At 41.1% G+C, this 20843-nt stretch overlaps 1 protein-coding gene and 2 long non-coding RNA genes across 22 annotated transcripts; 2 read left to right on the top strand and 1 right to left on the bottom strand.

Moving 5' to 3' along the window:
• Positions 1 to 345: 345 nt before the first annotated feature.
• Positions 346 to 15591, bottom strand: Ubr1 (Ubr1 ubiquitin ligase). 3 transcript variants are annotated; one of them, XM_017068561.4, is made up of 11 exons: positions 15453 to 15591; positions 14377 to 14623; positions 8215 to 8232; positions 7299 to 7633; positions 6474 to 6806; positions 5717 to 6404; positions 4502 to 5648; positions 4338 to 4449; positions 4147 to 4275; positions 2685 to 4083; positions 346 to 2622 (listed from the first exon to the last, which is right to left on the bottom strand). In XM_017068561.4, the coding sequence occupies exons 2-11, from the start codon at positions 14552 to 14554 to the stop codon at positions 1478 to 1480; spliced, it is 5484 nt and encodes a 1827-aa protein (XP_016924050.2). In that variant the 5' UTR covers positions 14555 to 14623; positions 15453 to 15591; the 3' UTR covers positions 346 to 1477. The 3 variants fall into 3 exon arrangements, with proteins under 3 accessions (XP_016924050.2, XP_036676959.2, XP_036676960.2); XM_036821064.3 differs by having other exon boundaries at positions 14377 to 14804; positions 15453 to 15590; XM_036821065.3 differs by having other exon boundaries at positions 14377 to 14809; positions 15453 to 15590.
• LOC139353387 (uncharacterized) lies at positions 7629 to 13390 on the top strand. Its single transcript, XR_011604674.1, has 3 exons — positions 7629 to 9348; positions 9437 to 9692; positions 12450 to 13390. It is a non-coding gene; the product is annotated as an uncharacterized lncRNA (long non-coding RNA).
• Positions 15592 to 15719: 128 nt separating the features above from the next.
• On the top strand, positions 15720 to 20777 carry LOC108005374 (uncharacterized). Of its 18 annotated transcripts, none has more exons than XR_011604666.1 (6): positions 15720 to 15752; positions 17510 to 17668; positions 17727 to 17785; positions 17984 to 18058; positions 18120 to 18463; positions 18522 to 18617. It is a non-coding gene; the product is annotated as an uncharacterized lncRNA (long non-coding RNA). The 18 variants fall into 18 exon arrangements; XR_011604668.1 differs by lacking the exon at positions 15720 to 15752 and adding an exon at positions 16990 to 17267; XR_011604662.1 differs by lacking the exons at positions 15720 to 15752; positions 18120 to 18463; positions 18522 to 18617 and adding exons at positions 20309 to 20601; positions 20661 to 20777 and having other exon boundaries at positions 17283 to 17668; positions 18003 to 18058.
• The last annotated feature ends 66 nt before the right edge of the window (positions 20778 to 20843 follow it).

Raw genomic sequence — 20843 nt, forward strand, 5'->3', positions numbered from 1 at the left:
GTTTGTTTATTTAAAGACATTTCTGATCCTGTAAAGTATATATATTATTGATCGACATCACCAGGCGAATCTATATATGTAGCTATAGATCTAAAAATGATCTTAAAGCGGCGGTTGGCGTAATCTCATTAATTAAGTGGGCATAGGGAATATCTCTGCTCAGCCTCTGCCGGCACACGTACAGCGTACGACAGCGGTATTCTTTTGCCTGGGGCACAGCATTTTTATAAGACTCAAAAATGTTGAGTTTTATTATATAAGAGTGATTTTAACACCCATTGTCCCTCCATAAAAAAGGAAATTTTTATAATTTTCGGTAAGCCACCAATAAAAACGCACACACAATTCATGAATATCACTAAAATTTTGCAAACTTTGCATTTTATTTCTGTTTCTTTTTTTGCTGTTTCATTTTGTAGATTTACTTTTTCGAGAACATTTTTTTTTTCTTTTTGCTTGAACTTCACATACATAGTCGATTTTGTTGTTTGTTGTACAATACATAAAAAGAAATATGCGTGTTATGTATCTATAATATATATATATATATATATGCTTGCTATTATGTAAATATATAGTCGTATAGGGGTTGTTAAGTATATTGATCAAGTAAACATGATTTGACTAACTTTACTGTGTTTCTTGGGTTAGACTGAGATGGGGTACAAAAGCAGGGTTCTGAAAGAGAAGGCGAGTGTGTGGGTGAGTGGTGGGCGGAGGGGGAGGTGGGAGGTGGGAGGTTGGTTGTGGGTTGTTGGCTGGTGACTACGAATCTAAACCTCTACTGGAAGGAGGACAACAAATTTCGGACATACTCTTAATCGGTATCAATATTTTTTACACTAACTAAATGTACAAATCAACAAACGCCAAAAGTAGGACCTCAACACGGTTAGGATCGGCACTCAAAGATCGGGACTATATATACATCAAGTGGGGCCGCGCGAGCCAGATCAAGAGAGAGCAGGACATACAGATTTTTGCTTTTATTTTAACGCATTTTTCTTCCTTTAGCTGCTGCGACATTTGAAGTGCTGGCAAAAGTCTAACCTAGTCGTTATATAGTTAGCATATGATATTATATATATATATATAACTAGAGGAGGGCACTGGGCCGCTCAAACTATCAACAAGTATTCTAACGTTAGCTCAAAAAAAAAATAATATAATCCATAAATATTAATTAATAAGAAGAAAATCATACAATCGTTACAATTGTTGGTTAGGGGCCGCTGGACAGGATTGGGAGGTGGTGGCGTGTACGCGATCGTTGCCGGTGAGTGTAATGGATGGATGGTAGTGGTGCAGGTTGGGTGATTGGTTGGATGAGTGGGCGCTTCTTCCAAAACGGATAAGTAGTAAAATGCTTAGACGTATAAATAGGCTCTCCTAATGTTAGTATGTAATAATCACATTGACTGCCGCCATTGCCTGTTCGCTGCCTGCCCTCTGCTCCCTCCTCAGTTTCTGCGGAGGACTACATGTGATGCCACTGCGTCACTGCCACATTGGTGTTGTCGTTTAACCGGGCGATCTCCTCGTGCAGCCCATGGCCCAGCCACTGCAGGAAGATCCTGCTGTAGGCCGCCTGGCAAAGTCGCAGCGGGTTTCCGCGCCTCAGGCCCTGATCCGTCTCGCCGTACTCGTCCAGGTACGGTGGCTGGACAAAGCATCCCTTGCCCCTGCCCAGGTAGACCACCTGGCAGTCGCGGATGCGTAAGAAGATCCCAACCTCGGCGCCACAGGCGTGAGCGTGATGGGTGCACGCACCCACAGACGACTTGCCCAGCTCCGGCTGGCAGCAGTACGACTGACCGCACAGGATCACCCCGCAGATCAGACACATCGTCGGCGTCTTCATCTCCTCGCGCTCGTTGTTCGGGCAGAATATGTCCGACACACTGTTGATCAGATCGCTGTAGTCGTCATACAGCTGCTTCAAGCGCGGCAGCGGGCGCAAACAGGGCTCCAACAGCACGGACCGACGAACATCCGGCTGGCAACGCTGCTCCACCTCACGGGTAATGTCCGGATGCGAGGCAAACGAGTTCATCATCGTGGCGTAGACCGTCTCCATGTCAAAGTACACGCCCAGCTGAGGGTCTAGGCCCAAGTACTGGCACATCAGATCAAACCGATCCGGCTGATCAGTGGGAAACGTGTCCGGGAAATCCACGTCGGTGAGACAGCGATAGAACAGACAGGCGCAACGCAGGAACGAGCTCATCTTACGCTGCACGTACTCGAGGAGCAGGGCCAAATGATGCAGTTCGCATGGTATTACCACTGTCTGCTCCTGCTGCTGATTCTCATCCTTCAGCTCCTCCGCCAGCTGCTTCTGCATGTTCTTCTGCACCACTCTGGCGGGGATGTTGTAGCGGCGATAGAAGGCTACCATATTGTCCCGAATCCTGTCCGGCAATTGTTCCAAGTAGTCCCACACCGATTGATTGGCATGGCGCGACTCTTGTTCTTGTTTGGCATGGGGCGTTTCTTCTGCTCGTTTGGCCTGCTCCTTATCCACATCAAAGCAAAGGACCGCTTTGGTCAGGTGGGCCAGGAACATAATCTGCAGGATGTAATAGTCGAACATACTGCCGCTGGGTATGATGGTTTGATCGGCTGTAAAAGGAATGAAAAACCAAGTGAATTACTGCCGCTTAAAGGATGAATTTCAAACTTACCATTATCGGCCGTCATCAGATTGAGCACACCGAACTGGAACGGCACAAGCACGCGGAAGGAGTCCCACTCCAGCACACTGGTTCCCTTCTGATTAAAGATGGTGTCCAGCAGACGGGCGGCGAATCCCGCCTGGGACCGCAACGGCGGCGGCATCGGAAGATCGCCAGTCCTGTTTGCAGCCGAAAAACGCGAGCACGCTCTCACCAAGTTGGTGACACAGCTCTGGTGGCGCATAGGTAGCTCGGCCTTTAGCGGCTTCTGGACCACGAACAGATAGATCTCCAGCGCCTGCAGCGTGTAGCTGCACGTGTCCCATAGCATGGGTACCAACTCAATGTTATCGGGATCCAGGCCTTCAATCAAATGTGGCTGCTGACTCTGCATGGCGTTCAGTAGGGCCTTCCTTAAGAAGATCATCACATCGCTGTAATTTGAATGCAGCTTGGGAGGATCCTTGATCAGCTGCACGCTCCGCTCGAATTGCGCCATATCCGCGACCACACCGGACTTGCGCAGGATGCTGGACACACTCGGAAGCTGGCACATTTCCTCGTCCTCAATGGCTCGCAGATCGGCGGCCAGTGCTAACATGATCTCCACAAAGCTGTCCAACGGTAGATAGCTATCGGTCGAAGAAGGAGGCGGCGAGAAAGCGGGCAACGCTTCGGTCACCGGCAACACGGTGTTGCTCAGGGTCCGGCAATACGGACAGTGGAACTCCACGTTGTTCGCCTGACTTAGGGCCGCGCGATTGCGGTGCGGGCGACGCTGCTCCTTAGACTCCTCGTTGCTGTAGTACTCCTGCCAGCAGCTGTGGTGCATCACATGCCCGCAGCAACTCATATGCAGGGCGCTCTGGCTGGCACGCATATTGGGCGTGGTGAGGATCACCCGTGAGGTCTGGACGAAGGCAGAGCTGACCAATGGCGGACCGCTCCGGCTGATGGCACAGTTTTCGAAGCACAGGATGCACTTAAAGTCCGCCTCGCTGCCCTGGTAGAATTTGCGATCCGGTCCCAAACACGCCACGTTTGGCTTCAGGGCCACTGCCCCCTGCTCGTCCTCGTCCGATATATCCTCCCAATCCATGGCACCTGTGGCTGCCGTATCCTCTCGGGACTCCTTGTCGGTGGCCGCAAACATCTCCGCATTGCTCTTCATGAAGGACTTCTGGGCACTCTGCATCTGTGCCATGATCATGGCCCGGCGTTCGGCCGCCAAACGGGCGCGTACCTCCTTCTCCTGGCGCGCCTGCTCCTCCAAACTCAGGGGCTGCTCCTCCCCGGCGCTCTGCTGCAAGCCACTGGATTCTGCTCCGCCGTCACTGGGCGCCTGCTTGGCCTGCAGTTCCTTGTACAGCTTAATGGTCCACAGCACAAAGTCGCGATGAGCCTCCAACTGGCCAGTCGATGTAAAAGAAAACAATTAGATTTTATTTTTAGGGGAGAAAATGCGACTTACCCTGGGACAGCGGGCGAGTTCGTCCAACTTTTCCAGGATACCGTACTTCTGGGAACGCTCGTAGAAGCTCAAGAAGGGATAGTGCCCGCTCAGCTCCTCCTGAATGGCGAAACCCATGAGGTGGAGGATCTATGCAAAAATGGAACACATAATAAGGCTTTTTTCAAAACACACAAATGCATTAAGATTACCTTCTGGAGATGTGATTCGGTGAAGGAGCGACTTCGGGGATCCAATGCCCGTTCCATAATCAAGGTGCACGTGTGGAGGAACACGGTGCATTGCAGAATGTTGGCCATGGATCTGAAAGCGCCACAAATAAGTACGTGCGTGTACGTAAGCTCGGTAAACTCACGTAAAGGCTGGTGTTAGCTGTGGCAGCATCGGCGGTGGACAGCAGACTAGTTCCTTCTTGGCCTTGCGCCGCTCCCGCTGCAATTCCTCGGCCTTGGACTTGTCCTCCTTGGTGTAGTGATAGAAGTAGACGTTGAATTCGTCAAACAAATGCTCCTTCAGCTCGTACACCCCCTTGCTTTCGACGCCCACGGGCTTTTTGAACACGGCCACCGTGTTGATGACGTCCTCAAAGATGTTGTCGCTATTCCCGCTATTGCCGTCCGGCAAGGCCCGACTCAGCTCTGAATGTGAGTAGGACTTGGTGCACAACAGCTGAATGATCTCCTTACGCAGTCGATCCTCCTCCGTAACCATCGAAACGCCCGGCATCCAGCGCTCGCCGATGATCACGATCAGCAGTTCCAAGAACTCGTCAATCATCGACAGCTGACGCATGAACTCATCGTCCACAGGATTCTCCAACAGCACGGTCTCGTAATTTGAATGCGCCCAGGAAATTAGATTGAACTTATTTAACACATGGATGAGGAACTCATTGCTCTCCATCAGTGATGCTCCAATCTGCAGGCAGACTATGTCCCTGTCCAGCATCTCGACGCGGCAACGGACGTTCCGGTAGAAGTACAGCTGGTGCAGCAGGGAGTAGCCATTGCGGCGCCACATACCCGCGGCCACCTGGGCGATCATAGCATGGGTGCATAGGACCGGTTCGATGATCTCCCTGGGTGTCAGCGTATCCGTTTCGGCCTGCAGGCTGTCGTAGGTCATATCGTGGGCACCCAGATGCAGATAGATGCCGGCGTAAAATCGCGACAGAGGCAGATGGATGGACACCGGTTTCACCGATACATCGTACATCAGGCAGGTGGCCAGGTGGCCAGCCACAGTCCTCGCCTCCGTCTTCTCGCCGCCCACAATGAAACTGTTGCTCACCAGCGAGCGCACCGTCATCTTGTAGAGCTTGCGCAACAGCTTCACATCACTGGACGCCCACTCGATGACCTGGGAAATGGTCGTGGCCAGCTTGATGTGCAAGTTAAAGGCGCACTCCCACTCCGGCTCGTAGTCCATGTGCTGACCCGTCTGCCTAGTGATCGACTCCATGCCCTGCATCACGTTTAGCACGCGCATCAAAGCACGGCAACCTGTGGGTGAGAATGGGTGGATATGTATTCAGATATGGTCACAGATCCATTTAGCTGCCAATGCTCACCTTCTAGAAAACCGCTCCTAAGATCGTCGTTAAGCACCTCCGGCTTAAGGCTCAGCAGATACCGCAGATCGTAGAGGATGTAGTTGGCCCGCTTGAAGAAGGTGAGGCTGGCGATGTTCTTGCTGAAGTGCAGCGTCTTGTTCACGATGAACTTCTCGATGGCCACGTGGTAGAACGTGTGCAGCAGCTTGTCAAAGATGCCCTCATGTGCGATCAGGTGATGAGCGATGCTGGGCACCGTGAACAGCTGGACGCTGAGGGACACTATCGAAAAAGCGTGGTCGTGGTCATCGCTGATGAAGTCCTCCACAATGGTAGCGTAGCGCCGTGAGAACTCCTGGGCTAGGACCATTTTGTTGTCGTACTCCATCAGCATGCCGGAGATGAGGAGGCGGTGCCAGCAGGTGCGCGCCGTCTTCCACAGCTTCACGTCATACTCGAGAATGTGCCGGATGCAAAAGGCTTCTTGCTTTCGCTGCACCAGCTCGGCGAACGTCTTCCGGAAGAGGTAATGGCGCACCAGAAACTCTTGGAACCAGCCGAGCAGCTGCAAAGCGAACTGCTGGCAGGCCACGGCCCCGATATGCAGCACCGATGTCCTCAGTGACTGGCTGTTGCGCGAATTTGGCAACATGGCGGACGCCGGGATCATCTGATTTTCAATGGCTTTCTTCAGGTCGTTACACTCCTAAAACAGTATCCCGAATAAATAAATGAATGCGATGCTCTATGGGGCATGTTATGACGCTATGCCCACCTTAAAGGTATCGCACTTGACCACCGCCCGACCCTCGCGATCGATCGCCGCCACGATCTCCATGGCGTCCTTCTTGTTGCACTTGGCGATCTTGGTCAGCGTCTGGATGACCTGGTCAAACGTGTGCGACTCGTCGTTGTAGAGCACCGTGCAGTACTGCGCTCCATCCTCCTGGTCGCCCTCCACGTCCCCGTCCAGGCACTGCAGACTGGCGTTCGGCTCGATCTCCAAGTAGTTCACGCAGAAGGCGAGGATCGCCCCAAAGCAGACTTCCGAACGTTCCAGCACCGCGTCGGTCAGGATCTTACTCTCCAGCGGGTTCTTGCGATTTGCCTGGATGGGGAAGTGTGAAGATTAGTAAAGGAAAACTCTTTTGCAAGCCTATAAAATGAAAATACCATTTATTCAAACCTGGAGATTTCATTTTGAATGAATTGACCTTCTATTAAAAATTGAAATTAACACACGTAAACTATTATCTTTACTTCAATCATTATAAAACTATATTATTTTACAGCATTTGGTATCATTATTGCTTTACAGCAAACTACAGTCTTCACAAAATAAATATTGACTTTGATAATTCAGTAAGGAGGAGTCTTGAGTGAGCAATAAATTATATTATTTTGATTATCTAAGGTGATTGCATCAAAGCGAAATGTTAGAAGTGTTTGTAAGACTGTTTAAAGTGACAGTAAATAGAGTCTTCTTTTGCAAATCATTAAAGGTTGAACATATCCTGAGTATGGTGTTTAGAAACCATTAAACGGCAGTTCTTAGTGATGCAAATATGCACGGCTTTAAAAGTTTACTTTGCGTACTGACCAGATGCAGCTGACAGTAGTGATCCTTCTTCCAGGCCTCGTCGTCGCCGCAGTCACAGCAACCGCCGCCGCCGGAGGTGGACATCTTGTACTTGTGGAAGCGATGCGCCGAGCGCTTGAAGCAGTTGACGCAGAGCACGCAGGTGGGATCGACGCCGCACTCGCGGCAGCTGTAGGTGGGCTCCCCGTTCTTGAAGACCTTGCCGCAGACGGTGGCCGTGTTGCCCTCCAGCCGGAGCTTCTCCAGCGCGGAGGCGGGATTGTCGCCCAGCATGAATTCCACCAGAACATCGATGATCTCCTCCTTGGCCAGCGCCTCCTTGAACATGCACTTGACTGGAAAAGAGGACACGAGCCATTAGTTTTATGACAAAAGCAAGTGGTATCCTCGTTGGAATGCGGAATGAATTGAAAGCCAAGCTGATGTGTGTGGACGCGTCTCGGTGATCCGCTCCAGACTTACGGGAGCCACGAATCGGACCGTTCTTGCTCTGCTGCAGCCGCTTGATCTCCTTTACCAGGTTTGCATGATGAAGGGCCGAGTGGAACAGCACATAGATGCGCAGGTTATCCGATCCCGATATCTGATGGCCAGTTATCGCCAGACGGTTCGCCCCACCACTACCCGCTCGGTATGAATTGGATCGAATGGGATGGTTGATGTTGGACGGGTTTGGATGGTTGAATTGGTGGATTGATGGATGGATGAGTTAGTGGGGAAGGATGAAGGTTATGATTAGTGCGAGCTTGTGCGGATCTGTTAAATAGTGTGTGTTTGTGTGTTGTTTTCCATTGATTTTTAGTCGTCGTCTTTATTGCCTCCAAGGAAGTGACCAGCGGACGTTGGTACTCATTCTCAGAAATCCTTTTCCGTTTTCAAGTTTCTTCCGGAAGATTTACAAATATATTATACTTACGAGTTAGGGCATTGGTATCTGAAAGATCAAAAGATATAAAAGAGGGTAAATAAAAATGAAAGATATTTTTAATATGTACATAATGTCATTGCATAAAATATCTTGAAAAATGTAATTAATAGGAACAAACTACATTTTCAGTGCAAGCAAACTGTGTGTCAAGTTTGCTAGGCACTTCAATATTGCCTTATCTAAACTCAAATTTGTTTGTCTTGTTTATTTTCTACCCTTCTTTATGACCTTTTATAACCTTTGAAAATGGGGAACTTTTGATATAACTTATGTTGTAGCTAAAAATAATCATTGTATCATAATGATAGAAACGATATCGCTTGATCGGATTCAATTTCTTATGTGCATCAATAAAAATTCTACTCGAATTCAGCGATAAGCGGTTTCAGTTTCCAATATACAAATAATACCTATTATTACATTATTTTTGTTGGTAGTTTTGATAGGCCCACATATCTTTATGATAAATGAAATTATAACTGGCTTTAAGACTTCGCTTATGAAGATTATAAATAAGCATACTGAGTCATACATTGTCATCTTTTGTTTTTATTTCGCTCTGAGGCCGTGAGTAATGCAACCCGATCATAGTCCGGCTAAAATATCATTTAAATGTTTAGAACAGGTCGGACCGCAGCACATGGAGATAATGATCGTGATCGTGATCATGATCACCACTATACTACCATATTATCGGGGTTGGGCGACCGCAAAGAGAACCGGAGATGAAGACAAGAGAGACCTTCGGGCTAAACGAGTTTTCGCAACCAGAAAACCCGAATGAATTCAAAACACACAATACGAATTCGGATTTGGATTTGAATTCAAATTCAAACGCAAATACAAAACACAATTACAACACATGCAGTTCAAGGTCGCCTCAATCGCTGTAAAACCTCTGCAGCGCCGAATCGAAAAAGTCACAAGAAAAAGTTAGCGATAAGTTACCATTATAATCTATTATCAACGCATCTGACGTACCTTCAGGGCTATCAGTAAAAAATAAAAAAAATCTACCGACTACAAAGTAAATAACGATAATTCTGGAAAATATATAATTGACTTTGAGCTATAGGATAAAGTGCAATAATAACTTCTTGAAAAATATACCAAACAAATCTAGTGAGTAACTCGATATCCGATTAGTTCTTTTTCTGTATTTTCTTTAAAAATCTTACAACCAAGATTTTGACCTTAGCCATATTTACAGGTATATGGGTGCCTATATAAATGCATATAAAACTGCGTGTGCGTCAGTTTACTGAGGCGTAATAGACTGGAACAAAGAAGGCGTCTGGAACGGAAAACTGAAGAAAGAAACAGAATCGAACTGAAATGCACTAAATAAAAACTGAACGGAGCTGTCAAGAGAAAGAACACCGAAAAGAGGCCACCTCATCGGCCCATGAATCACAGCGATTTGTTTGGGAGCAGCCCACATGCAGTTTTACAACGATAATCAAAAAGTATGTATGTACTTTCATTGATTATTTAATTTTTTTGTAGTAAATATTTTAATGTAAAATTGCTTGAAATACTTCCTGAAGTTCGTGCTCTACAAGAAATCACAACTGTAAAAGGTGTTGAAATTAATTTGTTATACAACACTGGCTTTTAAATATTTTTTTATAGAGAAATAATATAATATTTAATAGGAGATATTTTAATGCAAAATAGCTTGAAATACTTCCTAAAGTTTGAGCTCTACTAAAAATCACAATTGTAAAAGGAATTGAAATTAATGTGTTATACAACACTGGCTTTTAAGTATTTATGAAAAGAGAAAAAATAATATATATAATATAATATTTAATAGGAAACATTCTAGGCCTTAAACAGACAGTTTGACATATCCCAACATTTTAATGAGAGGGTGACAGTGATCTTCACATAAAGGAATCCATAAAACTCTCAAGACAAGACGCCACCAGAAGGTGATTGAATTCCAAATATATACACATTTAAACGGAATTGAACCTAATTACGTACATTACCCGTAATTACAGGTTTCAGAGAATGTTATTTTTTAAACAAATAAATCAGTATGATTATGGACTTAATTTAAATGAATTGCATATTTTTGCAATACAACAAGCTGTCGGAAATTGGAAGGCGCCTCAAAAAAAAGAAATATCAAAAGAGCAACGAGAGCGCCAATGATCGTTACAAAGAGAATTTTTGCTTTCTGCAAGGGTAGGTGGGCGATCGACCTTATATAAATCACGATAAATGCAGGCACCTACACCCCTGTAAAATATAATATATGCCTAAAATTGTGTCAGCTGTGTTGTACTTTGCACAAAGAAACGAAAGCGAAAACAGAAAAAGCAACAAGACATTTGCGTATGGCAAGTATGATGAAGAATTACAAGAAAGATAACAAAGAAAGACCACTTTCGGGATCCAGTGTCTCAGAATACCCTTTTAAAATACTAAAACTGTTAGTTTAAGCGATAAATAATGAATATATGCATTGAAGGCATAATACATCAGTTTCCAAAGTTTAAGCAATTATTATCAAGATTTATCGCCAGATATCTAAACTTCGAGGAAGAGTTACAAGAAAGATAACAAGAAAGAGCACTTTCTGAAACCAATGGATCAGAACATTCTTTCACAATACTAAAACTCTTAGTTTAAGAGATAAATAATGCATATACAGTATTCAATAAATGCATAATGCATCAGTTTCCAAAGTTTAAGCAATTATTATGAAGATTTATCGTCAGATATTTAAACTTTGAGGAAGAAAGATAAGAAAAAAGACCAATTTCGGAAACCAATGTCTTGAAATACCCTTTCCAAATACGAAAACTGCTAGGTTAAGCGATAAACCGTCCACATATAGCATGCATAAATACATCAGTTTCCAAAGTTTAAGCAATTATCATCAAGATTTATCGTCAGATATATAAACTTTGAGAAACTGCAAAAACTGGATACATCAGGCGGCTGTGAAGGGCCCTTCAGATATGCGACTGGACCAGATAAATGCAAGTTGAATAAACTGCCTCCGAATACATATTGCTTTATATTTAGCTCTCTGCCTTATCAGTCGTCAGCCGAAGTCTGGTGTTTCGTTTTCATTGCCTGCGGAACCTGTCAATCTCATCTTCGGCTTGCGTCATTTTGCATCAACATTTGAATGTAGTGTTTGTCTACAACCAATTAGACAGCAGGCAAATATCAGCGAAGCTGTACATGTATAGGGGCTATATAGCTATGGCAACCGCAACAACATCGGTGGTAGCCATGACTTCCATATGTTTGGCAGCTGATAAGCCGGGGGAGCCGTGAAAAGGGTAAGAGCCCGATTAGCAAAAGCGGAAAGCAAACATCGTTGGGGATATTTAAGGTAGTATGAGTAGCACCAAACAGGGATTAATGTTTGAATCCGGAATACAGGAGTGTTGGAAAATGCACGACGAAAACAAATGTATTCCAGTTTTAGGAGAGGTTTTACAGCAAACATAGTTGGGGATATTTGAGAAAATACAAGTATTACCAAACAGGGATTAGTGTTTGAGTGCGGAATACAGGAGTGTTGGAAAGTGCACGACGAAAACAAATCTCTTCCAGTTAAAGCAGAGGTTTTATGACCTGAAATATCATATCATATTAAATATAAAGGTATTATATCAAAGGTAAATGTATCATATCATAGAAAGTCAAATCAAACACTTAGTTCATAATTAATATTTTTAAGCTAGTGCAACCGATACTTGATATTGCTAGCTTCCCAGAGTAGACAGTTTATTCTATAGAATCCAAACAAATAGTTTTTCCTGACATTTTCTTGGTAAGTGCACATCTGCCCCCACCCATTTTTATTCGTATTTCCTATTAAATCAATATGTTATAAACAGAAACTAGACTCCAAATTAGTAATGTCGCAAAAGTTTTCCTAGGTTCTCCCAATTTGTTTGTTTCAACAGTCGCGTTTTGCCTTTAGCTTCGGGTAATGTGAACTTCTGGCGGAATGTGGTGCAAACGAGTTTGTTTACTTAATATATTTGTTGCCAGGCCAGGCCAGGCCAGGCTTTTGGCTTTTGTTGAAACAACTTGCAAGCACTGAGCGAAAATCAAATAACATATACATATCTTTTTTGGAAAAATACTTGAAGGGTTACTTAAAAGCATGGATTTTCTAGTTTTAAGAATTATATATCAATACAAACCAATTAACCCCAAAACTACTATATTTTTACTATATTTTTTTGCAGTGCACAAGCTGTGAGAGTGCATAGAAGGCGAGACAGGTAGAAAATCGAGAAGGTGGACAGGTGGGAGGTGGGCGAGCGTCGGTGGGGGGTGGCAAAACTTGGAGAGCCAATTGAAAGGAAAACCTGGCGTTGCGAAAAAAAAAACAAATTCGCGGAAATGCGAAATAGACAAAACATGAGAGCAACAACAAAATCAACAAAAGCGTGCAATTGTTCAATGGCAATAAACAAAAGACGAAAGCAGAACGAAAATAACACTAAAACACACGACGAATAATGATAATTCAAGAGCGAGAGTTTTTAATAGGATTCGCCCAACTTTTGACGCCCCATCGATTTGGCACACTCGCCCATTATTCTCAGTTTGCTGATAAACAGTATGGTACATTTTTCACAATTCAATAAAATACAAAAGTTTTCAAGGATTTTTTGACATTATAAACATATATGATACCAAAGGATTCAGATTTTAATGATTTAAAAGTTTTCAGTGTCACTTGTGTAACAGTTTGCTATGTTTTCCAGAATTCAATAAAATAATAAGATTTTATAGGATTTTGGATTTTGGGTAAATGTTGAAGCTTTTTCAATTGACTTTATTAACATATTTGGTAACGGAGGATTGACCATTTTCGATTTTAAAGTTTTCTTTGTCACTTGTGCAAAGGAAATTCTTTATGACAATATTCTCACATCACTCCTTATTAACTTAATAATTTAAATACAATTATTTATCTGAAATACAAGAACTTGAATTTACTATACTATAACTACTTATAATATGAAATCGTTTATTATTAAAACAATAAAGGCACTAAGACCCAAGGATAGCATTCCTTTGTTATAATGAGTTCACAAAGAGCCTATTTCCTTATCAACTTTTGTGACGAATAAATAAGTTAACATATTAAAATGGTTTGTTTTGGCAGTGATTTCATATATTGTCCTTAATCTATCTACATAAAATAATTTAGGAATTTTTTTCCATCTTTGCTGGGGGACTTTATGACTTTGCTTATTTACATATACCATAGAAATATAATAGTAACATTTTGTATGTCATAAAGTGCTGAATTGTGGAAAATTTCAGCATTCCTAATAGTTCCAGTTGCTTGAAAATTTCAGCATTCTTAATAGTTCCTGTTGAATTTTCGAACAGTTCAGATCAGCTGCCAAATTTTTCGGAGCTAAAATCACGTATAGATTTATTTCTTATGTTAGTTTAAGAAAACTAATAATATTTAAGAGTAAATAAATAGCCAATAATTTTACTAGTATTTTACAAAGTTTCCGTGTCTTTTTGATGAAAAAAGATGACACGCGAGGTTGTTAAATTGTTGAAATCTGATAACTTAATTTGTAGGGAACAGCTGATAAACAAATTACTGAAATTCAAAGAACCAGCAATTCAATAGTGAAGGTATAAAATCCAAATAGGCATTTTGTTTTTTGATTGTGCTATACATAATATTCAGAGATTTCATTACTATCCTTTTAGAGATGAAAAAACAGCTGTAAGTTGTTGGTGAACCTTGAGGAAGTATGAGTACTACCAAACAGGGATTATTGTTTGAATATGAAATACAGGAGTGTTGAAAAACGCACAACGAGAAGCAAACTCTCCCAGTTTTTACATAACATATCATATGTAAACGGATCATTTTAAATGAAAAGTAAAATCAAACACATTCTAAATAAATACTTTTAAACTAATACGACTAATACTTGATATTGCAAACTTCCTTAAGTAATTTAGGACAGTTTGTTATCATTTTAGAGATGAAAAAACAGCTGTAAACACTAGAAACATTAGCATATCTTCTTGCCGAGTGCAATAACGCAGCTATGAGGCGCTTCTGATAGCAGATATAGTTTCCTATCCCTACATGTAGAGTATAATAACAGGTGGAAAGGGGTTACGACTCACCTGTCTCCGTACCGCCGGTCTGGTAATCAAAATACTTGGGCGACTCGCGCTTGAAGAACTCGATGAAATCGGAGCGGGCTAGTGTGCCTGCCTGGCGCTTGAGGCGCCACTCCTTGAGCGGCGAACTGCACTCGGCAGGGGGCGCCACCACGACGTCCTCCATGTCGTAGCGATCCATCGTTGCTCTCGCTCGCACTTGCACTTGCACTCGCACTGGCTCCTGCTCCTTCTCTATCTCCTTCTCCTTCTGGTTGGGATGACAGAAACAAAACAATTGCAGTGAGTTTGTCTGCGTGTGTGTGTGTGTGGTGCCGTCTCTCTCTGGCCTGCGCGTGGGTGTCTTGTTTTGTGTCCTTGTCCTTGTTATTCCTGTGTGGTTGTTGTTCTCCTTGTTGCTTTATATTTATTTATATATTTATTTGCCTAAACTTTGCTACCAAAAATTGAGAAACGAAAAACGAAAAACAAAGAACGGAGTAAGGCAAGGATTTGGAGACAAAAGAAAAAGATTTGTATAATGCAAATGCAAAACGCTCTCGCTCTCTCCTTTCCGTTGCTCTTTCGTTGTGAAATTTCGATTTCCTTTTGTTTGGGAGCTCTCACTACGCCCGCACACACTTATTCAATAATTTATGTTTACTATTGTGGAAAATTCACAAAACTGACAATCGAAGCAAGGAAATTGAAACAAAATCAAGGCGCAGTTTGCAACAGTTGCTTTGCCGTTTTTCCTGTGTATCCGCCATGTGTGATTGTTTTTGCTTTTAGTTTTGGCAGCAAAACAAAAACAAAAAAGAGAGAGAGCGCATGACAAAAAACGAAAAAAAAAAAACAAACACCCACACACACAGACACCCACACACATTCACTTTTTCGGTTTTATTTTTATAATAATCGTTTATTATCTACGCCTTTTTGTTGTTGTGTTTTTGTGTGCATGGCACTTCGAATTCAAAATCGCTCTTCTTTTTCTTATTTTTCACTTTCCGAAAATCCACACACACGCACACACACACATTCACATTCGCTTAACTGCGTTTCGCTTTCGTTTTGCCTTCGCAAATATTCGCACGTACTTTTCGCTTTACCGTATGGCTCTTGGGGAATTCACTAGTAATTTACACTCGTGTTGTTGTTTATATCTATCTATTTATACTGGCAGAGCGAAAAAACTTGTCTGCTATGCTATTTTACAAATTTCGTAAGTCCCCACTTTGACTAGGGATGTGCAAAGTACATCAAAATACAATACATCGTTACTTTTGGGTAAAAATAAATATTTATATCGCGGTATTTTTTCACCGATATATCGATGTTTTTGCGCCGCTGTCACGTCAGTGCCAGAAAACGTAAATATCAGCAAACGTACGATCCACGTAAGTGCCAGTAAAAACAATAAATCCCACTTTTCTCTAAGTAAAATGTGAAAAATACATCAAATATCAATACATTGTAGTTATTGAATAAAAATAAATATTTATATCGTGATATTTTTTCACTATTCGTTTTTTTTTTTGCGCAGCTGTCACGTAAGTGCCAAAAACGTAAGTGTCAGCAAACGTAAGAGCCACGTTAGTGTCAGTAAAACAAAAAAACCCACATGCCTCAAGTTAGAGATGTGAAAAATACATGAAAACATCAATATATCGGTATTTTTTGAATAAAAATATATATTTATATCGTGATATTTGTTCACCTGTTATATATCGAATATCGCTATTTTTTTAAAACATGTTTTTGATATTTTTAATTTATAGTGTGAGAAGTCCGACCTGAAAGTAAAAACGCCGCCAATTTTTCGGCGACTATCTATTCGTGTTATTTTAAAATTTACGCGGGCTTTTTAAATAACTAAGTACAAATGGTTCGAGCCATCGCTTAATATCGATAATAAGATTTGAGTCCTAAATATAATTCTCCAATTATACTCAAGACCCAACCCTTGGGTTGAGTTCTGGGATAGCCGTCGGTATGATTAAGGTGACCGTTTTTAAGCAGATTTGAATTAAGGCTGGAAAAACACCGATCTTAGCGCTGATCATACTGTGATCATCGATGTTTTCACATCACTAACGGCTTTTAACATCCATAATGGCAAACTGATACCATAAAACTTAAGGATAATCGATTATATATTATGGCAGTAAGATGTTCCCACTAAGAGCGGGTACTTGTACCCATAATTGTTCAAATTAAGGTATGTTTTAAATTGTAAATTGTAAATGTGGTTTTTCAGTCGTGGTTTAGTCAAATCAAGGCGTACAGCTAAAAGACCGACTGCTTTGAGCAGCCTGCTGCAAATGCTATCGATTCCCATCAATTTAAGGAACATTTATTTTTTGACCCATTTTCGCATTTTTTATAAGGGGGTTATGGGTTATTTTTGGGATTCAGTTTTTGGTCAAAAATACTAATTTTTTAGTGGTTTTTCAGTCGTAGTTTAGTCAAATCAAGGCGTACAGCTAAAAACCCGACTGTTTTGAGCAGCTTGCTACAAATGCTATCGATTCCCATCAATTTAAGGAACATTTATTTTTTGACCAATTTTCGCATTTTTTATAAGGTACATCGGTTTTGTTTGGGATTCATATTTTGGTCAAAAATATTAATTTTTTCGTGGTTTTTCAGTCGTAGTTTAGCCAAATCAAGTCGTACAGCTAAAATACCTACTGTTCTGAACAGCTTGCTAAAAATGCTATCGATCCCCATCACTTTAAGGAACATTTATTTTTTGACCCATTTTCGCATTTTTTAAAAACAATCAAATATTTGTAGGTTTAATTGCCAATGGATTGGAAATTAAACAACGAGCTCAACGAGTTATTACATTCCTGATTCCGATCATTTTTTGCATAGTGGCAGCCAAAACATTGATTTTTAAGGGCGGAAAAGTAAGTTATAAAAATTTTCACTGTCCTCTTTAAGGTATGAGATTTGACTTCCAAATTGTAAGTAAATAAAAATATATCATGGTAGCTGGGAGAACAGCTTCTCAATCAGAATCAGTATACGTATTAGTATTCAATTGAAAAGTGTCGTGTAAGGAGAACAAAATTTTAGTTTAACAAAAAAAAAAAAAAAAAATATGGACGGAAAAAAGATCGGAATGGCAACATGTAAACCAATTCACAAGTTCCAGAAAGAAGCGAATATTACAATCAATGGCTACCTCAACTTCCTAGACGATTACAAAAAAAGATTTTGCGGAATTTCCCCACAGAACGTGATTCGTTTCGGAGCTAGAGAATGGAACAACTTGCCCCTCCAAGAAAAGGATCGCTTCAAAAACATGGTAAGTAAGAAATATCTTAACTATGAAAAATAGTTAGTACTTATTAACATACAAAAAGCGATTTTGCGGAATTTCCCCACAGGACTTGATACGTTTCGGAGATAGACTCTAACACACGTATGTTAATAATTGCTACATATTGTTCATAACTAAGATATTTTTCACCTGCCATATTCTTAAATTGTTCCTTTTCCTGAAAGGTCAACTTTTTCCATTCTCTAGCAACTAGAGAATGGAAATAGTTGACTTTTCAGGTGAAGGAACAACTTAACAATATGGTAAGTGAGAAATATCTTAATTATGGAAAATATGTAGCAATTATTGACATAGCTAGCTGCTAGAGAATGGAACAAGTTGCCCCTCCAGGAAAAGGAACACTTCAAAAAGATGGTAAGTAAGAAATATCTTAATTATGAACAATATGTAGCAGTTATAAACATACGTGTGCTAGAAACAACTTCAAGTGTTTGGGAATAAGTCCCATGGGGACAGCCCCGATAAATCTGAGCGGGAGAAACATAGTCCAGTTCGCTCTCCGTATTCCCGTGAGAGGGAGTCCAGGAAAAGAAAGGAAAGGAAGCCTTCCAAATCAGTCAAGAACCAGATCAAGAAAAAAGCCGAACCGCCTTTTTTTCTGCCAAAGAAACGCTGGCCAACTTCTTTGGCCAACGCAGGTGGTTTTATAACGTTTATGCGCAGGTTTAAAAGGATGAATAAGGACATGGCTCCCAATGATCTGTTGAAAAAGGCAACTCGAATTGGCGCCGTCTGCAAGCCATTGGAGAACCCACTTTGGTAAAGTTATCTCAATTTAAAGCCCAACACAAGCAATATAATCTACCATTTCTTTCAGAATTGTGAGGACTGGATAGGAAACACTTTTAAGCTTTAGCCGTAATTCCAAGGAGCCCGGGAGTTCATACAACTTTAAAATAAAAAGAAAGCATAAAAATGAAGCGATTTAAATTAGTACTTTTTAGGGTTCCCGAGCACTAACTTAATATTTCATTTTGATCTTCATTTGCATTATGGCAGCCAAAACCCTAATTATTTCTTGCGAAAATGGGATTCAAACTTTAGTCAAAAATGGTCCATATTTTTCGGTTTTTCAGTTGTAGTTTAGCCAAATAAAGGCGTACAGCTAAAAGACCGACTGTTTTGAGCAGCTTGCTACAAATTTATTTTTTGTCACATTTTTTCATTTTTTGTAAGGGGAACATCAGTTCTTTTTGGGATTCAGATTTTGGTGAAGAATACTCATTTTTTCGTGGTTTTTCAGTCGTAGTTTGGTCAAATCAAGGCGTACAGCTAAAAGACGGACTGTTTTGAGCAGCTTGCTACAAATGCTATCGATCCCCATCACTTTAAAGGAACATTTATTTTTTGACCCAATTTCTCATTTTTTGTAAGGGGGTACATCGGTTTTTTTTGGGAATCAGATTTTGGTCAAAAATACTAATTTTGTAGTGGTTTTTCAGTCGTAGTTTAGTCAAATCAAGGCGTACAGCTAAAAGAATGACTGTTTTGAGCAGCTTGCTACAAGTGCTATCGATTTCCATCACTTTAAGTAACTTTTTTTTTTTGACCCAGTTTCGCATTTTTTATAAGGGGGTACATCGGTTTTGTTTGGGATTCATATTTTGGTCAAAAATATTCATTTTTTCGTGGTTTTTTAGTCGTAGCTTAGCCAAATCAAGGCGTACAGCTAAAAGAATGACTGTTTTGAGCAGCTTTCTACAAATGCTATCGAAATTAAACAACGAGCTCAACGAGTTATTACATTCCTGATTTCGATCATTTTTTGCATAGTGGCAGCCATAACATTGATTTTTAAGGGCGGAAAAGTAAGTTATAAACATTTTCACTGTACTCTTTAAGGTATGAGATTTGACTTCCAAATTGTAAATAAATAAAAAAACATCGTGGTAGCTGGGAGAACAGCTTCTCAATCAGAATCAGTATTCGAATTAGTATTCAATTGTCGTGTAAGGGGAACAACATTTTATTTTGCACAAACAAAAATATAAAATAAAAAGTATGGACGGAAAAAAGTGCAGAATGCCAACATGTAAACCGGTTTACAATTTCCAGAAAGCAGCGAGCATTACAATCAATGGATACCTTCTTGAGCGAATACAAAAAGCGATTTTGCGGAATTTCACCACATATTTTCCATAATTAAGATATTTCTCACTTACGATATTCTTAAATTGTTCCTTTTCCTGAACGGTCAACTTTTTCCATTCTCTAGCAACTAGAGAATGGAAAAAGTTGACTTTTCAGGTGAAGGAACAATTTAAGAATATGGTAAGTGAGAAATATCTTAATTATGGAAAATATGTAGCAAAGTTGACCCTTCAGGAAAAGGAACGCTTTAAGAATATTGTAAGTGAGAAATATCTTAATTATGGAAAATATGTAGCAATAATTAACATACGTTCAGGAAAAGGAACGTTTTAAGAATATGGTAAGTGAGAAATACCTTAATTATGGAAAATATGTAGCAATTATCAACATAGCTAGCTGCTAGAGAATGGAACAAGTTGCCCCTCCAGGAAAAGGAACACTTCAAAAATATGGTAAGTAAGAAATATCTTAATTATGAACAATATGTAGCAGTTATAAACATACGTGTGCTAGAAACAACTTCAAGCGTTTGGGAGTAAGTCCCATGGGGACAGCCCCGATAAATCGGAGCCGGAGAAACGTAGTTCAGTTCGCTCTCCGTATTCCCGTGAGATGGAGTCTATGAATATAAAGGAAAGGAAGCCATCCAAGTCAATCAGAAGCCTGGTCAAGAAACGCGGGCCAACTTCTCTGGGCTCCTCGGGTGGATTTATATCGTTTATGCGCAGGTTTAAAAGGATGAACAAAGACTTGGCGCCCAACGATCTGCATAAATGTCATCGCAAACCAATTGAGAGGACACTTTGGTAAAGTTATCTCAATTTAAAGCTTTACACAAGATATAATATCAACCTTTTCTTTTTAGAATTAAGGGAACTGGATTGAAAACACTTCTACATTTTAGTGCAGTTAATATTTGGCTAATTCCAGGAACACTTTTAAAATAAAAAAATAAAAATTCAAGCGATTTTAATTTTGATAATGAGCTTTACTTTTAGTGTTCCTGATATCTATGTTGTGTATTATTAAGCATGTAAGTTATGTGGGG

Source organism: Drosophila suzukii, chromosome X (assembly GCF_043229965.1).
Source record: "Drosophila suzukii chromosome X, CBGP_Dsuzu_IsoJpt1.0, whole genome shotgun sequence".
Taxonomy (NCBI): Eukaryota; Metazoa; Arthropoda; class Insecta; order Diptera; family Drosophilidae; genus Drosophila; species Drosophila suzukii.

Excerpts from the sequence above, each read along its gene's own strand:
- Ubr1 (XM_017068561.4), bottom strand. The coding sequence starts at position 14,554 with ATGGATCGCTACGACATGGAGGACGTCGTGGTGGCGCCCCCTGCCGAG. Across the intron at positions 4,084-4,146 it reads AACTCGCCCGCTGTCCCAGG|TTGGAGGCTCATCGCGACTT; the intron begins GTAAGTCGCATT and ends TCGACTGGCCAG. Across the intron at positions 2,623-2,684 it reads TCTGATGACGGCCGATAATG|CCGATCAAACCATCATACCC; the intron begins GTAAGTTTGAAA and ends TTCCTTTTACAG.